The sequence below is a fragment of the Chlorella variabilis genome, assembly GCF_000147415.1.
Source record: "Chlorella variabilis unplaced genomic scaffold CHLNCscaffold_9, whole genome shotgun sequence".
Taxonomy (NCBI): domain Eukaryota; kingdom Viridiplantae; phylum Chlorophyta; class Trebouxiophyceae; order Chlorellales; family Chlorellaceae; genus Chlorella; species Chlorella variabilis.
This window is the reverse complement of record NW_005435079.1, coordinates 3,657-23,371: the sequence shown is the minus strand read 5'-3', so window position 1 is coordinate 23,371 and position 19,715 is coordinate 3,657. Positions and strand designations below refer to the sequence as shown.

The 19,715-nt window shown below is 69.2% G+C and overlaps 2 protein-coding genes across 2 annotated transcripts in view; both read right to left on the bottom strand.

The window, feature by feature from the left end:
* Positions 1–60: 60 nt before the first annotated feature.
* CHLNCDRAFT_145196 (hypothetical protein) lies at positions 61–15,041 on the bottom strand (the record flags this gene model as incomplete). The annotated part of the gene is made up of 43 exons (XM_005847806.1): positions 61–117; positions 232–294; positions 394–485; positions 697–797; positions 911–1,483; positions 1,648–1,713; positions 1,867–1,973; positions 2,161–2,599; positions 2,807–2,869; positions 3,052–3,195; positions 3,371–3,473; positions 3,581–3,642; positions 3,771–3,900; positions 3,990–4,165; positions 4,330–4,491; positions 4,603–5,090; positions 5,214–5,449; positions 5,583–5,796; positions 5,926–6,034; positions 6,207–6,307; positions 6,455–6,599; positions 6,791–7,303; positions 7,442–7,593; positions 7,742–7,853; positions 8,109–8,147; positions 8,311–8,789; positions 8,970–9,128; positions 9,282–9,784; positions 9,909–10,012; positions 10,137–10,309; positions 10,422–10,573; positions 10,705–10,835; positions 10,953–11,115; positions 11,264–11,406; positions 11,560–11,660; positions 11,781–11,874; positions 12,025–12,098; positions 12,229–12,388; positions 12,504–12,550; positions 12,696–14,195; positions 14,347–14,486; positions 14,623–14,715; positions 14,864–15,041. The coding sequence occupies 43 exons, from the start codon at positions 15,039–15,041 to the stop codon at positions 61–63; spliced, it is 8,841 nt and encodes a 2,946-aa protein (XP_005847868.1).
* A 2,455-nt stretch (positions 15,042–17,496) lies between these two features.
* Positions 17,497–19,715, bottom strand: part of CHLNCDRAFT_57695 (expressed protein) — a 5,838-nt gene continuing 3,619 nt past the window's right edge. Inside the window, exons 4-8 of the mRNA XM_005847805.1 lie at positions 19,572–19,682; positions 19,160–19,324; positions 18,771–18,930; positions 18,415–18,555; positions 17,497–18,185 (exon numbers count right to left, since the gene is read on the bottom strand). Of these exons, the coding sequence (XP_005847867.1) occupies positions 17,830–18,185; positions 18,415–18,555; positions 18,771–18,930; positions 19,160–19,324; positions 19,572–19,682 (933 nt within the window). The 3' untranslated portion in view covers positions 17,497–17,829. The remainder of the gene's footprint in view (positions 18,186–18,414; positions 18,556–18,770; positions 18,931–19,159; positions 19,325–19,571; positions 19,683–19,715) is intronic.

Sequence of the window (19,715 nt, the reverse complement as noted above, 5' to 3'; positions counted from 1 at the left end):
GTGTGCTGCCGCTGACATGTGCCAGGCATGCCATCTGCCAACAAGCGAATCGTCATCTGGCTACTGAGGCTTCTTGGTCAGCTCGAACAGGACCGAAGGCAAGCGATAGATGTTGACCTGCGCAGCAGCAGGAGTGCCGTGCAAGGCGTGCGGCAGTGAGGCACCAGTCCAGCACCAGAATCCGCCTCCCGCTTCCGAGAAGATCCACAGCCAGCCCTCCAGCGCGCTCACCAGGCTCCAGTACAGCTGCTCCTCCAGCGCCAGCTCGCCCTCGGCACGCGCTATGTAAATGTCCTGCGCGGCACACCGGCCGCCAGCGAGGGTTAGAGGGCGACAGCGTCGGGGCAAGGGGGGCTGGACACCCCTTCCTTCTGCGCTGCACCGCCAGCTCACCTGGCACAGGCCCACCAGCCTGCGGGTGTTGGGCAGGTCCTCAAAAGGTATCTTTGCCCGCATGTTGCTCAGGCTTAGCCGCAAAAAGCGGCCTGCGGCGGGGCGGACGTGGCGCCACACAGGCGGCATGTGGGAGGGAAGCATGTGGGAGGCCGGGGGTGGGGCCCATGCACGCAGACCTCTTGCACCGGCATGCAGGCAGAGACATACACCAGCAGAGAGCGCGTGATGCTGGCAGCGCCGCCAGCATGCTGGGATGCCACACCACAAGCAAAAGCACACGCATGCTCCTCCTACTCCCACCTACGGAGAGGACCACGATGGAGAAGAGGCCGGCGATGCCATACTTGCTGAGGGTCTGCCCAATGATGCCGCCCTGCACCCGCTCCAGCACCGCCACCAGCCTGCAGGGCCAGCGAGGGAAGCAGCGGCAAGGTCGGTGCCAACTGTGGCTGTTGTGGCAACTGTCGGCGCCCCCTAGGGTGCGAATGGCAGGCAAAGCAAAGCATGGGCGCACCTGGGGCCGCCAAACGTGGCTCCACACTCAGCCTCCTGCACCTCCTCCCCCGGCTGAATGGGCGACCCGCTGGCATTGACAATCCAGCACTCCAGGTGCCACCAGCTGGCCAGGCTGGCGCCGTCGCCCAGCGCCCCGGCCCGGTCGCCGACCGCAGCCAGGCGGCGGCGCTGTCGCGCGGAGGCAGCAGCGCCACTGCTGCTGCTGCTGCTCAGATGCGGCCCACCCAGCGTGTCGGGGCTGGGGGGCTCGGGGGCCGGCTCTGGGGGCTCTGGCTCCGGCGGGGCTGGCTCCGGCGGCGGCAGCAGCGAGGCATTGCAGGCCACCCAGCGAGAGGCCCAGTCGAAGCTGGCGCCAGCGGCGGCGCCGCCGGGCACGTCCCCCAGCCTCAGCGGGCGGCTGGTGCACACATCGCCGCGCATCATCCACACCAGCGGGTAGAGGGCCGCCTGGCTGCTGCCGCCGCCGCCGCCGCTGGGATCTGACCGCAGCAGCTGCGCCGACTCCGCAGTACCGTTCAGTACCGCCGCCAGCTGCTGCTGGCAGGAGGGCGCCAGCGGGATGACCAGGCTGCTCTGGCACACGGGGCCGCCTGCAGCAGCAGGCAGCAGGCATGGGGCGGGGTGGGCGGCCGCGCTGGGCAGGCCGGCATGCTGGCATGCACGCTGCAGTGCCTCGGCTGGCCAAGCAGGGGCGGCTGCTGCTTGGACGCCCGTGCATCAGATGAGGGGCAGCACCCCCCAGCAGGCAGCTTGCCGTGATCGGACGGCGGGGGCAGGTTGCGCTGGATGGTCCACCCCAGGCTGCAGCGGCAGGGCAGGCAGCGGCATCCTGGGAGGCTCGGTAAGGTTGCTGGAGGAGCCCAGGATGAGGCGGCAGGCTTGAGGTTTAGGGTTTAGGCGTGGGCACGGCACGCATGCACTGTGCCCGTCCTGGCAGCTCCAGCAGGTGCGCACCTGAGGCTGACGCCACCGCCTGCGGGCTCGCCCTCCCCGCCTGCCACCAACGCCTGCTGCAGCTCCTGCTGAGCTGGAGGGGTGATGTCCCAGTAGCGGTCGGCATCCTGCAGCAGCAAGGTGGGGCCGCCATCAAACCGGAAGGCAACCAGCCAGACCGCGGCAGCCAGCCAGCCAGTCGTATTCAACGCCAAAAACATGAGCAAATGCAACAAGTTCACAAGGCCCCAGCCAGCTACGGCGAGGGGTGCGCATGGGGGTTGCCAGCAGGGCAGCCGCCTGGCGGTAGCTCACCGCTGACGTGCAGAGCAGCTGGAACTGCTGCGCAGAGTAGGTGGCCAGCTCATCGGGCATGCCTGCGTCGTAGGGGAGCCACTGCTGGCGCTGGCGCCGCCGCCCGCCGTCAAACGCCGGGAACTCTGCCGATGCGGCTGCCGCCACACCCGCCTCTGCTGCCAGGCCGGCCGCGGCAGCCGTCGCGGCGGCCAGGTGCCTGAAGCGCCGCACGGCACCGGCGCGGGTGGCCGGCGGGCTGGCGGCATCCGAGGTGGACAGCGTGGCATTGGTGCTGAATGCCGTCACTGCCGGGACGGTGTAGGTGGGGGCGCCGCTGCTGAACAGCAGCAGCGGCACCCACAGCAGCAGCAGCAGGCCCGCAAACAGAAGCGTGCCCTGCAGGAACTTGGCGTAGCGCGGCTGACGGTCGCCCAGCCGTTTGGTTGCCCGCAGCTTGCTGCACCGGGCAGGCAAGCCAGGCGGACCGCTCAGGGCCTGCCTGGTCGCCTCCCACGGCCTGCCCCTGTGTGCATGCCAGGCATCGAGAGCCAAACCCAGGCTGGCTGTGCACGCCAGCTGCACAGCTGTCTATGGCACAGGCTGCACAGCTATCTGCGCACAGGTTGCCCGCCCATCCAACCACCCACACCACGCACCCCCTCACCGGTTCCATGTGACGAAGAAGAGGCTGACGTTGATCTCCTCCAGCTTCAGCCAGTCGAACAAGCTGCAGAAGGGTGGCGGGCAGGCGGGGGAGCAGACGTCAGGCAGGGATGGAGAGCGCATGGAGGGCAGGCTTGGGAGGCGCCACCCCTTTCGCAACCCCTTGTTGCTGGAAGATGGCTGCCGCAGGTGTGCCAGCAGCACAGCGGGGCTGGCAGGAGGAGCTACCACCGGCACAAGGCGTACGTGAGCGTGGTGGGTGTGAGGGCCCAGTCCAGCAGCTGGCGCAGCTCGTACACAAAGGGCAGGGCCAGGAAGACGTTGAAGGCGACGGCGCGGGCGGTGGTGACGCGGCGCATGAACCAAAAGGTGTGCCGCCCCATGCCGTTGCTGCGCGGCAGCAGGAATGCGAGGGAGCGTGCAGTGTGTGTATGGTGGTGGTGGTGATATGGCTTGCGGGGGGACGCTGTGGCTGCTTATTAGAACGCGGACAGCTTCAGCAGGCGAGAGAGCAACATGCCAGCATGCCAGCGTCGCTGCTGTTGCGATTCCAGCCCACGCCCACCTGGAGTCGGCGCGCGGCGGGTAGCCGCTCCTCAGCTGCAGCGCCCCCAGTGCGAAGGAGGCGCACTTGAGCGCCAGCAGGATGCGCAGGTGGGTGCGCGCGCCTGGGCAGGGCAGGGGCAGGGGCAGGGTGTGAAGCGGGGCGGGGGTGTTCAGGAGGCGCCAGGCAAGGAACGCTGCCACGCCAGTGCCAGCGGGCCTGCCAGCAGACCTGAGGAGGTGAGGGGGCTCCAGAACAGGACCAGGCAGTACCATGTGTACATCACCATCTCCCTGCAGCAGCACAGCGGTACATCGGCATCGCCATGCCGGCTTCGAGAGGCGGGTGGCAGGCACAGGGCAGGCTGGTTTCTTGAGGCGCCCATGCACATCGCCGCACAGCCGCGCAGCGCGCTCCTCACCCAAGGTGCAGCAGCGCCTTGCCCAGCGGGCTGCCCACTGTGTAAAACACGCGCTCCGCCACCAGCAGCATGAAGAGCAGCATGACGGTGAGCAGGTAGTCCAGGGGCACCACATGCTCGCTGGTGATCTCTGCAGGGGCATGGGGAGGGGAGCGGGGGCGACACAGTGGGCTCATGGCGGTGCAGGCATGCTGTGGCGTGGGGCCCCGCTGCGCCAACCGCAGGCCCGCATGCTCGCCGGGCATGCCGCCCGCAGGCCGGCCTCCCAGGCCAGGCGGCCCACCCCCCTGCCCCCTCGCTCGCCTGACAGGCTGCGGGCGGAGGTGACCACCGCATTGTACTGCAGAACCACGTACACCCACGCGCCAAAGTCCAGCGCCGTGGTGGCGGCATACCTGCCACGAGAGGAGCGGGCAGGGCAGGGTGAGCATCACTCGGCATGCAGTGCACTGCAGGGCAGCCTGCCAGCACCCCGCCACGCGGCAGTGTGTACAGGGCAGGGCAGGGCCGCAGCTGTCGCAGCCTGCACCACAGCGTGTGTGCCAGCGCAGCAGCGCACCAGTCCTGCGGCTGCCTGCTGTGATACTCGGCATCCAGTATGTCCAGATCCAGCTGGGCGGCCGCCGAGGGGCTCTGCTGCTGCGGCACCAGTGGCAGGCCGCGCGTGGCCTGCTGGTAGCGCAGCAGGGTGGCGGCGGCGTGGCGCGCGGGGTTCAGGCTCCTGCGCCCAGGGAGGGGCATTGAGGGAGGGAGGGTGACCATGAAGAGCTAGGAGCACTTGATCCTCAGCTACAATGCAGCAAGCACATGGGTGCGCCGACCCGGGGCATACCTGAGGGGCCACCCCGCCACGCTGCACCAGCCGCTGCTGTTGTCGGGGGTGCTTTTCACGGCCACCACCTCAAACAGCGCGGTCGCGGTGCCGTCGCCGCCTGGGGCGCCGGCCGCGCCGGGGCTGCCCCCTGAGCCCTCGCCCATGCTGCTGCCCTGGCTGGTGGCTGACGTCAACTGGGCTGGCGCCTCGGAGCCGCCAGGCGCCGCCACAAATGAGATGAAGGACAGCTGCAGCGGCCCCACTGTGCTGAGGTCTGGGTAGGTCGCCTGCCTGCTGCCCAGCATGTCGACGACGCCGGTGGACTGAGCCACCCTCAGAGGCTGCTGCCCCGGAAACGCGGTCGCTGCGGCGCTGCCTCGGCTGGCGTGCTGGCCGGAGGCTGTTGCCGGTGCCTCAAAAGTCAGCGGGGCCTCATAAATAGAAGCTCGCGAGGACAGCTCTGCCTGCTCCCCAGCGCCGCCTCCAAACCCAAAGTTCAGCAGCCTCTGCAAGCACAAGGTTTGATGGGAGGGGCAGACAAGCCAGCATGCAGCACTCAAAGCACCGCTTTTGAGAAACTTGGTGGGTGAGGCGCGGGGCCCCGGCCCGGTGCCTTTCAGCATCCCCACCTGCCGCTCCTGGCGCTCCCTGGCGGCCGCAATGTCGGTGCGGCGGCAGCCATCCAGGATCTGCTGCAGGTGCTCCTGCATCTGCTGCCCTCGCAGCTGCTCCTCCCTGCTGCCGTGCGATGGCGCCTGCAAGCCGGCATCCGCTGGTGCTGGCGAGGGCGGCACCGCCACGGTCACCAGCAGGAAGTGGGGCGGCCGCTCTGACACCGTGCAACAGCGCAGCAGGAACTCCCAGGCTGCACAGGGGGAAGGCGCGGAACAGCGCGGCGGTGTGGGCTGATGTGGGCGCTCATCCGCCGGTCAACAGGCAGGCGGGAGCAGTGCGGACAGCAGGAGTAACAGTGGTAACAGCTGGCAGCGGCAGCTCACCCGTGGTGGACCCTTCCAGCAGCCCCAGGCCTATTCGCTGCAGGCTGCTGCTCACGGTACTGCCCAGCGTCTCTCCCAGGTACTGCCTGCTGCTGTCCTGGCGCACGCCGGCCCTGGCCGCCCTGCCCCCCTGGGCCCCTGCATCGCCGTTTGCCACCGGTCCCGCCTCCAGGTCTGTCTGGGAGGTGGTGGCCGCCGCCGCCGCTGCTGCCGCCTGCCTGGCGGCATGCCGTGTGGCCAGGCTGCAAAAGCCGAGGCGAGGCACAGGTGGTGGTCAGTGGGGAGGCTGGCCTTGACAGGCAGGGCCACTCAACGCTCCAGATGCACAGGCAGGGCATTGCACATGTCCGCAGCCGGGAGCTTGCCTGTAGTGGTGCTTTAGGGTGGCCAGGTAGACGAGGAAGATGGGCAGCGCTCGCAGCGGGTCGCCGTGGATGCCCAGCACATCGGCGCTGCAGGCAGGGTGGGGCACATGGGGTTAGCAGGCGGGGGAGAGCAGCAGGACACTCAGACAAGCACACAGTCACAACCAGGGGACACACCGCCTGGCTGCATCAAGAGCAGCCGGGCACTGGTGGGGAGAATGCCCCCCCAGCAGCAGCGAGGGCAGCAGCAGGCGCTCACTTGTGCTGGACGATGGGCGAGATGAAGTCGCAGCGCAGCTGCTCCGGTACCATGAAGGCGTACTGGGTGACAATGATGGCCTCGCAGTACACCAGTATCATCTGCACCATGGCGCAAGTAACAACAACAGAAACACAACGGCGTGTGACCCACGCAATCAATGCCACCAGCAGAGCCCTGCCCCTGTCTCCCTGGTTGCTGCGGCCGTACAGCCTGTGCCCCCTGGCTCCCTGCTTCCGCCCACCCACCTGCCAGTAGGTGCCGCTGGGCTTGATGGAGACCAGGGCGTAGGCAAAGGCTGACAGCGGCATGGCCAGGGTGAGCAGGGAGCAGTCGGAGAGGAATGCGATGCAGAAGAGGATGTAGCAGACGTACGAGTTGCGGTCGGCGCGCCTGCAGGGCAAGAAGGGAGGGGGGGATAGGACAGGGGGGGGGGGGGGCTGGAGGGTGCAAGCCGGTGGCTGTGAAGCACAGCTGGAGGGGCAGCAGGATGAACGTGCAGCACGGCAGTGCAGCGGGCACAGTGGCAGCAGTGTGCGCTTGCTGCTGGGAAAAATCACGTGCACTCCACCGGAGGCCCGCACCTAAGGTTGTGGCGCACCCAGGCCCTCAGCCTGCCGCCGACGTGGCGCCCTTGCCCCGCCGCAGCGGCCGCGGCAGCCGCAGCGACGCCGGCGGCTCCGGGGGTGGCAGGCGCCGAGGACGCCTGCGCGCCAGGCTGCTGCGGCTCCGCCCCTGCCACGCTGTTGGCTGCCAGCATCTCTCGCTCGTACTCGGTGAGCCCCGCGCTGCTGACAGCGTGCGGCACCGAGGGCGGCGGCGGCGGCGCTGCCTGGGCTGGCCCCGCCTCGGCCGGCTGTGGCGCCTGCTGGCGGTGCTGCGGCACCAGGAAGGCGTAGAGCTGCTGCACAGTGTCCACACCCGCCGCAAAGCTGCCGGTGGCGGCCGCCTTGAGGCGCTCCACCCGCTGCCGCCTCGCCGCGCGCTGCTGGCTCTCCTCCACGGCGGCCGCCGCCTGCTTCTGCTTCCAGCCGGCCACCTGCTCCTCCAGATCTCGCTTCTCCTCCTGCTCCTCCTGCTGCACCACAGCAATCACCCTGCACGCCAGCAGGCCGGGAGCGGCATGGGAAACATTCGATCAGCGTCGGAAGAATGCCGCTTGCTCCCATCTTGCCTGCATCAGCATTGGCAGCTGCAGCAGTATTGGCAGCCAAGCCGCCGCCAGCCAGCCCCACCTGTCGTACGTGCCGCTGGCAAAGATGTGGGTCTGCAGGCGGATGAAGGCCCACAGCAGCACGTCTGCCATGGCCCCGCGGTACCCCAGGCTCAGCAGGCTCTCCCCAGGGTCCAGCCGGAACAGGCCCAGGATGTGGGCCCAGGAGCAGGCCTGCAGCGCAGGCGCAGGTGCAGGCGCAGGCTCATACACAGCGCAAGCGCGCAGGTGGGGTGTGTGTGGGCTAGCCAAGCACTCGCTGCCGGGGCTTGCACACTCCCCGCAGCTGCCCTGCTGCCCTGAGCACTGCCCTGCTGCACACCTTGAAGGCGGGGTCTGGGTGGCGCGGTGGCAGCAGCAGCTGCAGCGGCGCCTGGTACACGAGCGTGAGCACCATCACCAGGAAGTTGAACAGGGGCAGCCACCAGAAGAGGCTGCAGGCTCCGGGGGGGGGTCAAGCGGTCAATCCCAGCAGAAAGCAGCAGCCAAAACTCATGCCGATGCGGCCGCCTGCCCGCCTGCAGCCAGCCAAGCGACTCGTCCTGCCACGAGCAGGCCCTGCATCCCTGGGCCGCCTCCCTGGGCCGCCTTGCCTGTTGCGCCTGATGCGCAGCGCGATCCTGCTGCGGAAAAAGGCGAGGGCCAGGGCCAGGTAGCCGGCATGCAGGAGGTCGTTCTCCAGCGTGCACAACGCCACCACGCACACCAGCAGGAAATCCAGGTAGTGCCTGCTCGGCAGCGCGCAGGAGGAGGCAGCAGGGCACAGGGCAGGGGCAGGAGGGCGGGTGGTGTGAGCCGGGCTGGCCAATCGCAGGCAAAGCATTGCACTGGTCCGTATGGATACCAGGATACTGGTATCCTGGGATACCCCCGGCCAGCCCGGGGGCCCACCTGTACACCATGTATCGGGCCCAGTCGTGCCAGGCCCACTGCTTCTGGGCGGGCAGCGCCAGCGGCTGCCACAGCAGCGGCGCGTCGCTGGCGGGGGCGCCACCTGCCGGCTCCGGCGGCGAGGACACGGTGACCTGCAGCGTGGTGTGGCGTGGCGACGGCAGCGGCGGCTCCTGCTGCTCCTCCCGGCGGGGGCCGCCAGACGCGGACGATCTGTCGGCCCTGGGCAGCAGCGGGGCCGACTGCGACGGCTGCGCCGACTCTATGCCATCAAAGGAGCTGGCCCGGCTGAGGGAGCCTGAGTCCGACTGCCGGCTCCCCTCCTCCAGGACACCCTCCGCTTCCTGCTGGTGGTGGTGCTGGCGCTGGCGTGCGCACCGTGCCCAGCTGGCATAGTGCATGTGAAGCACGCAGGCGCCGTACGAGAGGTAGAGCAGCCACAGGGCGGCAGCATCCACGGCGCCCAGGCCCAGCCACTCCTGCAGGCAGGGCGGGAGGCGGGTGCGGTCGGTGAGCGATGTGGCGGGGCGGCCATGCCAACGGCGGGGTCGTTAACGGCTGCACTGCTGTCGGCTGCTGCTCCTGCCAAGCCGTTGACCCTGCTCCAGCGAACAACCAAGCTTGTGCGTCAATCTATGCTCCTGCCACAGCCCACCCACCTGGACGTCTGGGGCCAGGGGCGGCAGGTTGGCGGCGCCGCCCAGCCACAGCGCCAGCAGCATGCCCCAAGGCCAGGTGGGGGGCGGGCCCATCAGTACCGCATACTGGTACAGCAGCAGGGTGGCCAGCATGGGGACCACCAGCCACCGCCACACACACTGCGGCCAGGGCGGGCAGGGGAGGGAGCACACGCGCCTCACAAGCAGGGCACACACTCGTATAATGCCGGCCGCGCAGCGAAGCACAGAGTGTGCATTGTCCTGCACCCCGGGGGCAGGCTGAGGCGCAACCCCGCCAGCCCGCCAGCGCACCTGCTGCTTGCTGCTGGGAAGCGCCATGCCGGCTGCGATGGCGGCCATGTGGGCCAGTGACAGCGCGTTGGCTGCCGCAAATGCCGCCAGCAGCAGCAGGAGGCAGCAGATGTCCAGGCTCCAGTCCTCCCACGCCCGCTCCACCCAGTCCTGGGCAGCAAAGCGCAGCAGGCGCCACTGCTGCCGCCGCCGGTACACGGCAGCCACAAAGGCGTCGCTGTCGGCGGCCCGGCATGCGGGCGCCGCGGCGGCAGACGGCTCCGCTGCCGCCGGCGCAGCGGCGAGGCGCGACGTGGGAGTGGCTGGCTCTGGGATGGCGGCGCCCTCACCGGCACCCTCCTCGGCTATCGACTGGCCGGCAGGCCAATCTATGGCGCGCAGCGCCTGCTGGGTGGTGTGCTGCGCCCTGCTGAGGACCGCGGTGGCCGCCCTGTGCAGGGAGCCCAGCAGGGACAGGGCGCCCAGCTGGTGGGGGCCTGGCGTGCCCGGGCTCAGCGCGCCATCTGCAGAGAGAGGCGCAAGCAAGCAAGGGGCCTTAGCTAATCACTGTGCTTGCCAGGTCATGGATGGGCAGCGGTTTCGGGCTGGAAAGCGGCCTGGCAGGGGGAGCAGCCGCCGGAAGCGCACCGAGCGGCGGCGGCTGGTAGGTGGGCGAGGTGGGCCAGAAGAGCGGGCACGGGGAGCCGCATCTGCCTGCGGAGCGCAGCTGCTGAGGCAGCTTGCTCTGCCACCTGCACGGCAGCAAAGGTGGCGGCGGCATCGCGACATCCTGCCAGCAAACCTTTTGAACAGCCAGAGGCAGCAAAGCGTGGCAGCCCCAAGGGAGCAGGTGAGCAGGCGTGCCAGCCATCGCACCTGAATGCCCGAGTCTTGAGGGCGACCGCCACCAGCAGCAGGCACTTGACCCTCAGCAGGCGCTCCAACTCCCCCGCGCCGCTGCCGCTGTCGGGGCCGGGGTCGGGCGGCACCAGCAGCCCCGCCCACTGAGCCCAGTCCAGGGCGCTGGGAGACAGCTGCATCAACAAGGCCTGCAACATCCAGCGCCAGCAGCACAACGCGCCTAGTTGGTACCTCCAGCAAGCCCGCAAGGCACAATAGGCTATGGCATGCAAGACATGCCACACGTCATCTGAAACGGACCTGCAGCCAGGGCACACAGAGCGCATACTGCGCAACCATCCACGCCCCGGCCACGGCCGCAGCGCTCTGCAGCCCAGCGCGCAGCAGCGGCTGCCGGCAGGTGGTGCCCGAGCGAGGTGCGCCCAGCAGAGGTGCCAGCGCCACCACCCCCGCTGCAGAGGCAGGAACATGGGAGCACTGTGGATGGAAGGAGTGAAGCAAACAGTCTTCACAGCAACAGCAGGCCTTGCCCACACGCGCTGCGAAGCAGCTCCAGGGATGTTGGGAGGGGGTGTGCCCGCACCTGTGAGCAGCCAGCCCACAGCCCCAGAGTGCTGCATTGCCGCAGCAAAGACCAGCAAGCCCACTGCCTTGCTGCCGTGCAAGATGAGCAGGCGCTTGCCCAGAGACTTCCATCCCAACTGGGCATGCAGTCTGCGGGGAACTCAGGGTGAAAAGGGGGAGGTGAGCCGCACTAACGCCAGAACAACCGCCTGGTGATGATGGGTGCAAAGCGGCAGCCACCCCCAAAAGCAGCAGCATACAGCATACCTGTGGGCTGCCAGCACAGCTTGCGGCATGGCCTGGTGCTGCAGCTGCTTGTGCAGGGTGCCCAGGCAGTAGCAGCAGCGGTAGGTGGAGGTGGCCGCCAGCAGCAGCAGCGGGCGCAGCAGGCGCAGCGCCAGCTGCAGGCCATGGGCCTGCTCGCTCAGCCCTGCAAGCGAGCGCGGATGCAAACCAGGCTGCATGTGTGAAGCAAGCAAGCCAGTAGGATGCTATGGTGTCAACCAAACTGGCACATTGTCCCTTCCCTCGCTGTCTGTCATACAAAACACGTTCCAGCCAGCCTCGCTAACGCTCACCCACAACCGCCCTCAGGAACGCCAGGATGTCATCCGGCAGCTCGAACCAGCCTGCCGCGGCGGCCGCCGCCGCTGCCGGCAGCAGCGCTTGGGCCGCAAAGTCGCATGCCGCGTAGGCTGCCAGCAGCATGAGCGGGAGCCAGCTGCGGGTTGGGGAGGCAAGCCTCACACGTCGGCTGCCTGGTATGCGCTGCACCAGGCCCTGCATTACGGTGGGCAGCACGCTGCTGCTCATGGCCTGCTGCCGCTCCTGCGTGCTGCTGCCGGCTGCGCCCGCGCCTGCCGGCTCCTCCCACCGACTGCGCGGCGGCTGGTGGAGCAGCAGCGCCGCCAGCAGCAGCAGGTATCCCAGCCCCAGCAGGGCGATGTCGCAATCCAGCAGCAGCAGGCAGTAGCCCTGCAGATCCAGCGCGCGGGTTTCGCAGCAGAGGGAGCGGGTGTCAGCTTTGGCAGGCAGCCGGCTGGCAGGGCAGCGTGGCCGGGTGCACCATTCACGCCACCAGCTCGGCAGGCGCACCAGGGCAACAATGGAGGCAGGGCCGTAGGCGACTGCCAGGCGGCTGGTGTACACCAGGGCGGCGGGGTGCCAGGTGGACACGCCATCCACGTCGCTGCACACACACAACCGGCCAGCAGAGGATGTGGTGGCACCAGGCAAGGTGGGGGCTTTCCCATCCACTGAACACTGACACAGTCATGGCAGGCAGACAGGCAACAGCAGGGCCCCAAGGCGCATGCCACCCTACAAGCCAACCCAGCACGTGTGGCCTTGCCTGCAGTACTGCTCCCTGGCTGTGCCATGCACGGCTGCCGCCACGTGGCCGTGCAAGGTGGCCTGCAGCACGATGCCGCCACACGGTGAGCGCGCTGCTGGAACCCGCTCCCGCTCCCCCTGGCACCGACCGCATGCCATTGTGGGCGCACGGTCTATCCACCTGGTGTGCAGCACGGTCCCCCGCACTCACCATCAGCAGCAAGGCCAGCACTGGCAGCATGCCGGCAGCCACCGAGGGATGCCACAGGCCGATGGCTGACAGCAGAGGCTGCAGGCCTTCAGGCTGCAGGATGGCGCAGAAGCCGGGCAGGCCGCCCACGCATGCTGCATACACCGCTGCCAGATGGAGGCTGCAGGGACAGCGGCAGGGAGGGACAGGGCACACGCGATTTGCATTATTTCCTATTTGGAAACGATCAAACCCGACTCTCAAGGCAAATGGCAGCGGCTGCACTGGAAACCCACCTGGAGTAGGTGCGCAGCAGACAGTGGCCGGTACCGTCTAGAATGGCCTGCACCTCGGGAGGAAAGCATACGCGGCTTAAGAGTGCGCCGTGCCGCCTCCACTTTCATAAAAGAGTCGCTGGCCGTCTCGAGCAGCAACATGCAGCCCCGGGGCAGGCAGCGATGCGCAGCACACCCATGCCAGCCGCTCACCGTGGAGAGGCTGGGCTTGAGGTGCAGCGTCCTCCCTGCCAGCCATGCCAGTAGGCCAGCCAGGTACAGGCCGTGCAGCACAACGTACTGCGCCGCGCCCACCACAAACAGCAGGGCTGGCACCGCCAGGAAGCCGCAGTAGTGGAGCAGCCGCAGCAGCAGGTTCCAGGCCACTAGCCAGGGAGCCGCGGCGCCCAGGCTGTCGGGCGCGGCGGGAGGCAGCGCGGCAGCGCCGCCGGCGCCTGCCGTGGGTGAGATGGGTTCACTGGGGCCTGCCGTGCTGCTGACTGCCGGGCTGTTGCGGGCGGGGCGCAGGCTGCCCATACGCACAAACAGCGACTGCAGGCGCGGCGGCACTTGCTGCCGGTGCTGCTCCTGCAGCTGCAGCAGCAGCAGGTTGCTGCTGCTCAGCGGGCTGCCTCTGCCGCGTGGGGCTGTGGCAGGGCCGGCCGTGGCCGCAGCCGCCACCAGCATGATGAGCAGCGGCAGCCAGGCGGCCGCCCCAAAGGCATGGATGCCGACGGCTTCTGCCACTGGCGGCAGCTGCATCACCCGTGCCGCAACGGTGGCGCCGTAGCAGGCCAGCTGCCAGGCCAGCAGCAAGGCAGCCAGGGGCCGCCTGGCGTGCTGCAAGGCGGAGGCAGCCCAGCGCGCCAGCAGCGCCGACAGTCCTATCAGCAGCATGCAGCCGCCCAGCAGCGACGGCTGCAGCAGCGCGGTGCACGCCAGTGTTGCCGCCACTGCGGCCGGCCGGCTGCACACAAGCTCCACTGCCTCCAGCAGCAGCAGGTACAGCAGCTGAGGCCAGCTGGATGCCTGGACGGCGCGTGCCACCGCGTGCGGCGGCCGAGGGCTGGCCTGCAGCAGCGGGGAGCGCTCTCCCGCCGGGCTGCCATCCCAGGCGTCAACGGGCGCCGGGCCAGCCTCGCGCGGCGCGCCGCCGCCGTGAGCTGCACCCAGGGCGAGGTAGAGCAGCAGCAGGGACGCCAGCTGCACTGCCGCGGGCAGCAGCTGCTGCCAGCCCTGGTCTTCGTCGGCGGTCAGAGTGAAGAGGCCCAGCACCTCGGCCAGCGGCTGCAGCAGGGCCCAGCCGTGCAGGACCGCCTGCCACGCGTACAGGGCCACAAGGTAGGCGGCCGTGTAGGTTTGCAGCAGGGCCCTGCGCCGCGCCCTGCCGCGCCCGCCGCCCACGCCCCGGCTGCTGGAGGTGCCAGACCAGCGCCACACGGCGGCCGTGGCAGCCAGCATGTATGGCGCCGCCAGCACCGACGGTTGCGCGATGGCGGCGGCCAGCAGGGCGGCGCCTACAGCCGCGCCCGACAGGCTGTAGCTGGGCGCGTGGAAGGCCCGCGGCAGACCGCGCTGCCACAGCTGCTGCCTGGTGAGCGGCTGCAGCTCGGTGCCCTCGCTCTGCCGCTGCCGCTGCTGCTGCCCGCTGTCGCGCGCGGCCTGCACCTGGGCCGCTGATGCCAGCAGCACCAGCATCATCGGCACCACCGCCTGCACGCACCGCACAGCGCTCAGGGTGTCGCAGAGCCAAATCAGGGTAATGTCGCAGAGCCAACGACGTCCAGGCTTGCAGCAAGTCGGGCGGCAGCCGTTGGCCACAACCTGCCTGCCTGCCTGCTGCCCCTCTGGCCACCCCACTCACCAGCAGCACGCCCGCCAGGCTTTCAGCGTGCGGGAACCCCAGCACTTTGAGGAAGGGGGCGGTGGCGCCCAGGCCCGGCGCACCCAGCAGGAAGGCAGCCTGGACGCCCAGCTGGAGCAGCAGGCCCATAGCAGACAGGCCTGCAGGCAGGGCGCATGGCGCTGGGCTTGCCACGGCGCCGCTGCGGGCAGGTGCCACCGGTCCAGAGCAGGGGAGCCAGGGCCTGGCAGCGCCACGGTGGCGTGGAAGCAGCCTGGGTGGCAGCAGTGTACCCACCTGACACGGCCGCCCACAGCCTCTTGGCCGTCTGCTGCTCCGCCGTGGCAGCCATGGCGCCCCATGCCAGGAAGGCGAGCAGGAGCAGGAGGCCTGCGGGGTGACGTGTGGCGGGCGAGGGGGAGCGACGGCTCTCGTGAGAGGCGAGGCATCGGCGGGGAAACGTGGCATGACAGGGGCTTGCAACGGGCTCCAGGCCACGCCGGGACCGCATTTGCTTTGCAGAACTGCCCAGCCGCACCTGCCAGGGAGAAGTTGGTGTACGCCACGAGCAGCAGGGTCAGCGCAGCCAGCAGGCCGGTGCCGCCGCCGCCAGACGGCGGCGCCGGCGGCTGGTGGGTCGCCCGCTGAGGGGTGGGTGGCTGCTGCATCACAGACTGCAACACAGCGCCGCACAGAGGCATCTCAAACACTAGCATATACCGGCAGGAAAGCTCACTGCTGTGCACAAGCGAGGGACGTGAAACGAGGGGCAGGTGGCGGCGGCGGCGGGCGGCAGCAAAGCCCTAGGCGGCGCCTGGGGCCCAACCCCGCCCACCAGCACCTGCGATGGCGATCTAGGCTCAAACTACGACGTCGGGGGCGCCCTCCGAGGGCAAGGGGCTTGCGCACGATGCCAGGGGTACACCCAACACGCCGCGGGGGCTCACCAAGTGAGGTAACATGCTGCAGATCGGGATTAAAGCTGCGTTGAGGACAGTTTGCGCATGCATGAGGAGCCGCCGATCATGGCGGCGGGGGCGGCGCCACCCTGGCGGGCATCTCGCGGCGGGGCGCTACGTCCTGTGGAGTGCAGAAGCTGCAGGCAGTGCCGAGCAATGAAACAGCTGTTGCACTAGCCACTGCATCATCCGTGACAATCAGGTTACAAAAACGCGCGGCACAAACGGCTGGTGGAGGGCTGGGATCACAGCGCCGCCAAGCGGTGCTGCGCTGCTGGCCACGGTCCCGCCCAATTTCAGCCCGCGGCAATGGTGATGTGCACGCTGGGCAGGGGCAGTAGCACCACCGTCAGAAAGGCCACCACACCTGCACTGGGCGGCGGGCGGCGCACACCATTGCTGCCCACAGGCCGCCACCAACCCACACAGCGGCATCCAGCGCCTGCTCCACAGCATGCCCGCGAGCCCCGGCCCAGCCAACAGCCGCCCTGCAGAGCGCCCACCTCCAAACTTGACCCACTTCATGAGCAGCCTCTCCATCTCGTTCACAGCCGACCCCCCGGCATCCCGGATCTGCATGGAGGGGATGCTGTGCGGCGGTCCACCTAGCACACACAGCCCTGGGCACGCACCGGGAGGAGCCTGGCGGCAGCCGTGCCGGCGCTCCACCCCTGCAGCGCCTCCACCTCCACCTCTGCCCTCACCGCTCCGTCCAGGTGCTTGCCCAGGATGGCGGCGCCTCGCTCCATGCGCTTGCCCATGCGGTTGAAACCGCGGTACATCATGAAGCCGGCGGCGTGGTACTTCTCTGCAGGACGCGCATGCGGGGCAGCAGGGCGGTTGGTGGGGAGGGCGGCCATGCATGCCACCAGGAAATGCCATGCTGGACAGCAACGTCGCCCCTTGCCTGAGTAGGGCTTGAACAGGCCTTCCACCTGGCGTGCCAGCCACGGCTTCCTGGCCCGCTTCTTCTTCTGCTTCTTCTGGCCCTGGCGCACTCCCGCCTCCACCGCCTCCTTGCCAGCCTCCGCCAGGTCGCCGCCGGCGGCAAGCGCCGCGCCCGCCAGCACCTGCAGCGTGGCCAGCAGGCAACCAGCAGCGTGATGCAGCGCCGTCCAGCAGCAAGCATGGCAGCTCAGCCTGCCCATGGCAGCACGTGCGCAGCTATGAAGCCAACAACAGGCCTGCTTCTCCTCCTCGTCCTCCGCCACTTTGGCCACCTCGCTCGGCAGCACAGCATCCGCAGTGCTGGTCTTCTGGGCCGGCGGGGTGGGCACAGGCGCGACCGTCACAGGAGGGTGCGGGCCGGCAGGCACGAGTACGGCAGCCTGGCGGGCGGCAGAGGGCGCCGCCGCGGGTGGCTGGCTGGCTGCCGCCGAGGGCGTGCCGGGAGCTGCGGGGCTCGCCTGGCTGCCCTCCGTCTCCTCCTCGCTGCCGCCCTCCCAGATGGACCTGCAGGCAGGCTTGTGCGCATGTGGTGGCAAGGCCAGGGCGGGGCGACAGGAGGCGGGGTGGGGCACCGAACAGGCCCGTGAGGCAGCAGGCTCTCACGCACCACTCATCCATGCTCTCGGCCAGGGATGACGGCTCGCTGACGGCAGGCGAGGCCCGGCGGCGGCCTCGGCGGCCGATCCCGGCATCGTGCGCCCGCAGAGCCTCTGCGCTCAGCGCAGCGCCGCCGTCGCCCTCCTGCAAAACTGTCGGGAGCGCGTGTGCCTCGCCCGGTGCCTGCTGGACTCCTGTGCTGCCGCTGTGGCCTCGGCGCCGGTGCCGCACCTCTTCAATGATCCGCACCCATGCCACGCACCCCAGGAAGGCATACAGGCCCAGCCGCAGCGCCAGGAAGGTTGAGGACAGCGCCGCCAAGTTCCATCTCCACAGGAGCGGCATCGCCGCAGGCAGGGCCTCCATTTGTGGTGGGCACTCTCTGCCCTCTTGCTAAGCTTCAGAACAAGCCTGAGATTCCTGCCACGTACCTTCCAATGGCGTAGGAAAGTTTTGACCGGAGCTAATGGGCGACCTCACACCCTGTTTCCTCCTCAGGCACGCTCTGACATCGGGTGGTGCCAGCAACAAGCAGCCAGTTGAGCAGGGGGCTGGCAGGGCCCTGGAATAATCATTCATCTGCGTCGGGACGCTGCGCTTTCTACTGCCTGAAGCTTCAATGGCTTCCATGCCCTGCTGCGCTCTCTCCTCCCTTCCTTCCAAGCTTGATGGGTGTGTTGTGTTACCCTGTGCACCAACTAAGTGTATAGGCTACATAGCCTGTGATGGATTGGAAAAGCATGGGGCAAAAAAGAAGCAGAAGCGGGAAGCAGATGCATGCGCTAACCTGACATGCGACAAGCGAATGGGTAAAAAAACAGTGCAATGCAGTGCTAGCAATCTAAGTCTTCTTGGGTGTTGTTTGTCCGTAGAAGTAACCGGTTGGGTGTGTTGGGCAGCGGCGGCAGCAGACGCCTGCCTGCGGCTGTGCAGCAGCATCTGGCCCCCCGACCTGTGCTGCTGCCTGCCCACAGTGGCGCCCGCTGGCTGCCGCTGCCTCTCACTGCGGCGCCGCGTGCGACGGCGACGGCGGCAGCGACGGCGGCGGCGGCATCAGCGCCAGCGGCACGCCCGGCCTGCTGCCGGCGGCGGGCTCGGCGTAGGGCGAGGACAGTATTGTGAGGTCCGCCAGGTCAGCGCCCGCAAACCTGGCCAGCCCCGCGTCCGCAGCATCCTCCTCGCCGCCCTCGCCCCGCCCCTTTTGCAGTAGGCGGGACAGCTTGATGACCATGCGCTCGTAGATGGCGCGGGTCGCGCACCGCATGCCCTTCTTCTTCTGCACCGGCCACACACCCATGACCCACAGGCTGTAGCGGTGGACGTGTGTGATGGAGATCTTGAAGCTCTCGCTGTCGCCTGCGGCAGGGAGGGGGGCGGTGGGGCGGTGGGGGCAGGGGTGCGCAGGGGTGAGGTGAGGTACATACACACGTCGGCAGGGGGAAGAGCCGTGCGTTGAGGCGGGTGCGGGACACACATAGGCGTGGGTGGCAGGCAGGCAGGGGGTGGGTGAGCTGGTGCTGCTGCAGGGGCAGGCCGGCGCCCCGGCGGGGCTGCTGCTGCCGCCGCGCGGCTGCCCGCCCCTCACCCCTCAGGTTCTGTATCTCCGACACCGGCACCAGCCACTTGGCTCGGTACATGGAGTGGTGGCGCATGTGGCGCGCCCGCAGGTAGGCCAGATGCTTGTCGGTGATGAGCACCACGCGGGTGGAGCGGATGTTGATGACGTCTGCAGGAGGGAGGGGGGGGAGGAGGGGAGGAGGGAGCGGGGAGCGGGGCGGTGTTTGCGGTGGATGCGTGCGGTGGTGGTGGCTGGGGCGGGAGGGAGGCCGGACGCGTGGGCAGAGCGGGGCAGCAGCCGCGGCACAAGCAGGCGTCGGGTGCAGCAGCAGCCCAGCACCACCGCAGCAGCAAACCCTAACACCCCACCCCCGTCCCCCTCACCCTCCACCGTATCTTCGGCCATCTGGGGGAAGAACTCTGGCAGCACGCGCTGCCAGGCGGCCATGAGCGCGCGCTGCTGCGCCGCCGCCTCCCGCCGCTGCCCCTCCTCCAGCTGCTCCGCCGCCTCGTCCGAGAAGGCGCCGGGCGCCTTGACGCGGCGCTGCGGGCCAGCGGGCGGGTGGGGCAGCAGGCAGGCAGCACAGTGGTCAGCCGTTGCGGCGGGGCGGCACGGTGCCCTCTCCCGCCCGCCCTGAGCCCAGTATGTGCCCTGCCGCCACGATGCCCGCAGGCGCCGCCTCGCTCCCACCACACGCCCAGGCCCTGCCCGCAGCAGCCCAGGCTCGCCACCACCCTGTCTCCCCTCCCCCTCGCCGCCCCCCTCCCCTCACCTGCATCTTCCCCAGGATGCCCTCCCTGCCCAGCGTGGCCAGCGCCAGCGAGTGGAGCACCTTGGATGAGCACTCAATGACGCCCACCACCGGCCGCACGTGCAGCCCCACCACGCCCTTGGCCAGGCCCAGCGCCAGCCCCGTCCGCTTGTTCTCCTGCCAGCCCTGCAGCGGGGGCACACAGCCCAGGGGGCAGGCAGCAGGCAGGGCGGGGCCGGGCTCAGCCACGGCGCCGGGGCGCGGCAGCAGAGGCAGGGCAGGGAAGGCGCCCAGACGCAGCCGGGCTGCGCGCCACCGCTGCTCAGTCCCCTCATCCCTGGCCTCTCGGCCACCCAGCCGCTCTGCAGCCCGCCCACCCCTCCCCCCACTCCACCCTCCTGCCCCCTTCCCCGTCCCTCCCTCCTCGGCTCACCGCCATTGGATCCAGCAGCAGCCCCGAGGCGGCGGCGGTGACTCCATACAGCAGCTCCATGGGGGCGCGCGCCCCCGCCTCCAGCGCGCTGTTGGGGCGCTTGATCAGGCGCTGCACCGTGGCGTCGTCGCCGTTGAGGCGGTA